The following is a 5,341-nucleotide window of genomic DNA, read 5'->3' on the forward strand; positions in this document are numbered from 1 at the left end:
TTGTATAAAATACCATTGCTTAACAATATATTATTAAACTTTCAAAACAGTCCTGATTGAGAGACTCCAAAAGGGTATATATTGCTAAGTACAATTTTAGAGTATCAATGAATCAAGAGGAAATTACACTCTATACCCTTTTTATATTGTCCTTTTTTATTTTTACCTTCTTTTTTAAAATCTATCATTTTTACCTCTTTTTTTAAACATTGTACCAATTTTACCCCTGTCACTTCAAGATACTCCCCATGTAATTCTCTTATGTAAGGGTATTTTGGGTACAATACATATAAAAAGAGGTATGTTTCAAATAAATATAAAATTAGAGGTAAATTTGATTAATTGATGAATAAAAGAGGCATTTTTCAACTTACCCCTCATGAATCAAACAATATTTCATATCAGATGGGCTTTGAAAAGCCCAAAAACACTTCTGGTGCTATTTAGGCCTGAACTAGTGAGTTTCAGCTTTTAACTCGGAAAGAGCTTTCTTTCCGAGAAGTTAAAAGTAGAAAGTAGAAGCTCAGTCAAACAGGACAATTAATAACTTTGTGTCTTGAAGACTTTTATTTAGGGACATTACTTCCTAATTCGGAAGCAGCTTTCGCGGCGCGATTTAACACATCTGAAACCCAAAGAGCTCCCTTGGAAAAGTATGTGCTGTTGGCTACAACACTACCAGCTGCCATAGCAGCTCTTCCAGTGACCGATGCAGCTGCTACAGCTGCTGTCCCAGTGACATAAGCAGCTGATCGAGTTATGTCCGAAACATGAAACTTCTGATCTACGGATTTAACAGTTTCCATACTTGAATAAATTGTGTCTGTCAGCCCAATTCTGTTGCTAATCTCAGCAACTTTGGCTGCTGCGGTAGCTGAAACGCGATGAGACTCGTCCAAAGCTTTGGCCTTCACTAATGCATCTTTCCCTAAAACATAACCTTTGGCTAGCATGGTTTTGACAACTTCTTGAGCCACTGTTATAGCTTCACTAGGAGAAGAAACAAATTGATTTGTGCTGTAAACCTGCTAGGACACCAGACAAGGTTTAACTGTCATCAATTTTTGGAACATAATTATCATTATCTTTCATTTTTTGGTTAACAGATTACAAGAAACTGATAGCTAAACTTAAGCTGATTTCAATTTGACATTTTTTGGTAGGAACATAACTTTTGTTTCCTATGTGAAACTAATGAGAAAACAGTAAGTTTAAGCTAATTAGGATTTTTAACCTCTGAATTTTGACAAATATTAAATCGTGCTTACGAAATCTTCAGGTTGTTAAAAAAAATTTCCGAACTATTGACATTATTGGATCAAAGAACTTCTAGCAATTTTATTAACGAACATCTGATGTTGATGAAAGTTCAAGGACCAGGATTTGTTATCTGTCAAAGTTCGGGGGGCACGATTTTGTACGTGGACAATCGATACATTCGTAAAATTGAACATAATTGGACAAAATTCCTAAAATCCAACAATCTCAATAGTTCGGGAGAATTTTTAACGACCTGAAAAGTTTGGGGGTATGATTTGGTGCATATCAAAGTTTGAGAGACAAAAATTCTAATTAGCCAAATAAGGGATGATAGTTAAGGACATACAATGCAGTTATAGGTATCTATTATAAAACCAAACCAATAATCACATATAATTAGAGTTGAAAAACAAGAAGAGCATACCGTTGAGCTAGAATGTCCATCCGGGTTCCATGAAGAATTGTTCCACTGATCAGATTCATCTCCATATGTTCCCCAAGCTGATATGTGTACCAGTTCATCTAATATTGTAGCACCCTTGAAAATCAAAACATATATATACATAAGTCAATCATCAAAATGGAATACTAAAATTTTTAACAAAGGAACAGATATAAGCCAATGCCTTATAATGGTTGATGGAACAGAACATCAAAAGTGAACAACAATCATTGATCAATGTAGCATTTTTGAGGAATGAAAAAGGAAGAGACTGGAACAATTTATAGTGTAATTATTAACAGTTACTTACACTGAGCAATACAGCCGTTTCAAGAGCATAAGCATCTATGAATGTAACATATGCAGTACAAGCATTTTCACCAGATCTGTTTGCACCAATGAAAACAACTCTTAATGAAATCAAACCAAGAAAAACAAAAGAAAATGTAACTTTTACATTATGCAATGATACCCTTGAAGAGTTTCACACCAGAAAAACTCAATATTTGGAGCTCAGATATTGGCACTAACTTTTAATTGAATGTTTAGCAATAAATATGAAGGCAGTTATTACTAGTTCAAAATCAAAACATGTTTAGTCATCAAATGCATCCTGACAGACCATTTAGCTTACAAGTGGGGTCATTATGCTTATCAAAACCAGATTAATTATAGTCCAAATTCAGAACAAAAAAACAAAGTAACTTCATTTACATCATTAGCTAAAAAATTAATCATGACATAAGTTGCAAGATTTTGAACTTGTAGTAAAGACTAAGTAAAACAAGATTGATTTCATATGAAATAGCTTCTGAACAAAAACAAAACAAAGAGTGTAGTGAGCTATAATGACAATAATTGTTTATGAGTAATTAAGAGTATGGATAATGGACTCTACCTGATGATTTCAACATGCTCAATTGTACCACAGTGAGAGAAGAAATCATAAACATCCTTCTCAGTTGCATTAGGAGATAAGCATGTCACTTGTGCTGTGTAACCACCACTAGTGTGCATTGTTTTTTCAAAGCACTAAAAAAGAAAATTAAACAAAGTGATGAGACTCAGTGAAAGCACTGTCTTTCTTCTTTCTTTCTTTTTTTTTTTATTTCTGTTTTATTTTCACTAGAATGAAGATGATGACCATGTGTTCTTTTCTCAAAGAAGAAACAAAAGAGATAAGAGAAATGTCAGAATTGGGACAGTTTCCTAGACTTATTGAATAATCTTGTTTGATTAACCCTTTGTGGTCCATAGTCCATACCATTCTAACATGGCCTAATTTTGTTTGTTTAACATCTAGTGAAACAGTGTCTTGTCTTTCTGCCATAAGATGATCTATCTTTATAAATTTACAGCACAGAGTGTTCCACCAGAATTCTGAGTCAGTAAACTTGGTACTTGAACAAAAAACATGTTCATTATACAATATCTTGGGAATGAAAGATCTTGGGAAAAAAATTCAACTTTGCAATTGTTATCACTAAAAAAAAGTTTCAAAATGATAACATGGATCATCAAGTCTTCAAAGGGTTCTTCTGTTTATAATGAATTAAAAAAAATAATAAATAAATAAGAGAGAATGAAAATGACATGACATAAACAAATTCAAACCTATAACAGAAAGAGAACAGAGATAGATGATGACTAAACCTTTAAAAATTCATGAACAATAACGCGTTATAACAAATCAAATCCACTCATCCCTTTAATTATTGTATAAAAATTTAAGAAGTTAAATAGGAAAAAGAAAAAAACCTGTTCTTTGTTTCTGTTATGTTCTTCAGCAAAGGCGAAAAGCTTTATGTGAAGAGAGAGAGAAAGAGAGAGCGTCGGCAGTGGCACCTCCTTATATTACACGTGCGATCAGGTGGGTCCACCAAGAGAGTGTGGGAGTTTGTAATCCTACTCTCAACCTAGGAGCGTGTGTTGCACAGTGGGAAGAAGAGTTTTGGTTTGGAAAGCGCGTGGGGTTATCGTGGGAACGCCGTCAGCTCAGTGGGTTTGTGGAATGTGATTGGTTGGGAATCTTATTTGGTATTTGAATCATTAAAGTGAGAAATGGTCGGCAAGACGGTGGCGTTTTCTGAAGTATGGTAAATTTCATGTCTAAAGTGAAAATACTTTTGTACCATCTTTTTCTATTTTAATTTTTTACGAGTAATGTTAAACGAGGTCAAGATTGAAATTATATCACAAATGTTTAATTTTAATTATAGAATTTATCATTAAAAGAATGCATATATATTCATGATTAACTATAATCTACTAATAGTGTGGTCATAATAGATAAATTTTGGAACAAGCTCTTTGAGTGAAATTCTAAGCTTTTTTCTTTTAGAGTTGTGAAGTTCTCTTGAAATTAGTTATTCAAGTTATTCTTATATATGTTGTGAGTATATTTCGTTTACCCGTGAGTATTGTTAATGAGTATTGGAGAATATTATCCCACATGGATTAAATGTAAAAGTATTGAGTCATACATAAGAACATGAGCTACTCCACTCATTGCCAATTAGTTTTGAGATGGAACCCCATAATTCTCAACAATGAGATTCATTGAATGTGTGCTATTTTTTTGGTAGGGCGGGATGATAATAAGAAGAAAATGTACTAGTATACTTGGTCTCGTTTATGTTAACACAATATTTATGGAGGTATAAGCAGGCGGCCCAATTGTTTAATCGTCCCGATTCTTTGGCTGTTAAGATTATTAAGGGATTCTATTATTTTGATGGTTCTTTACCTGATGTTGAAGAGATGAAACGAGCCTCGTTCCTTTGAAAGAGTATTCTTTAGGGTCAGAATCTTTGGAAGAAGGGTTGTCCCTTGCTTATTTGGAAAGGTGATACTATAAATATTCGAAAGGATGCTTGGATTCTAAAGGACCAAGTCGGTCGTGCCTATTCTTTTACAGGGCCCCCATTTGCAAATGGTTAGCGATCTTAAGCCTGATTCGGGAAGTTGGGACTCCTTTCCTGTGCAGGAATCGTTCGATAATGTGGAAGCTAGAGTAATTTTGTCTATCCCTTGTTCCTTTTTTGAAAGAGAAGATAGGCTTATCTGGCACTTTTCAAATAATAGTATTTATTTGGTGAAGAGTGGTTATTGGAGCACTGCTTCAAGCATGGGTTGGGGACGAGTTTCGACATTCTCAGTGACTTCTTGTTGGTGGAAGCTTCTTTGAGTCTTAAGCTCCTGCCAAAAATTAAAAACTTTGTTTGGAAGGCAAGTTTAAATTTCTTGTCGCTTTATGCAAACCTGACTCGCCAAGGTTTGCCCTATTTGTTTTAAGAATAATGAGACTACTATTGATGCGCTGTGGCTTTACCTTTCACTTAAGTTAATTCGATTTGAATTGATTCTGAAAGGGCTTGATACTCTAAAGGATGTCTCCTATTTTTATGAGATTTTGTTGGGCTGCATGAATATTTTGAGTAAATGAGAATTGGAGTTCATTATTCTTTATTGGTATACTTGGCATAGACGTAACACCATTGTTCTTGACCACAAGCTTCTATTGGATAACATAAGTTAGTTCTCGAGCTCTTAACTATCTTTAGAGGTATCAAGATGAGAATGCTGGTGGCTCATCGTCCAATAGTCAATCTCCCTCTACTTCGGGGTCGAGTGTTGTGA

General features: G+C 34.2%; 1 protein-coding gene across 2 annotated transcripts; it reads right to left on the minus strand.

The window, feature by feature from the left end:
* Positions 1-3,580, minus strand: LOC115699272 (binding partner of ACD11 1). 2 transcript variants are annotated; one of them, XM_030626606.2, is made up of 5 exons: positions 3,461-3,580; positions 2,601-2,734; positions 2,013-2,088; positions 1,685-1,798; positions 1-1,025 (listed from the first exon to the last, which is right to left on the minus strand). In XM_030626606.2, the coding sequence occupies exons 2-5, from the start codon at positions 2,717-2,719 to the stop codon at positions 567-569; spliced, it is 768 nt and encodes a 255-aa protein (XP_030482466.2). In that variant the 5' UTR covers positions 2,720-2,734; positions 3,461-3,580; the 3' UTR covers positions 1-566. The 2 variants fall into 2 exon arrangements, with proteins under 2 accessions (XP_030482466.2, XP_030482467.2); XM_030626607.2 differs by having other exon boundaries at positions 3,356-3,474.
* Between the last annotated feature and the right edge of the window lie 1,761 nt (positions 3,581-5,341).

This window comes from Cannabis sativa, chromosome 8, assembly GCF_029168945.1.
Source record: "Cannabis sativa cultivar Pink pepper isolate KNU-18-1 chromosome 8, ASM2916894v1, whole genome shotgun sequence".
NCBI lineage: Eukaryota > Viridiplantae > Streptophyta > Magnoliopsida > Rosales > Cannabaceae > Cannabis > Cannabis sativa.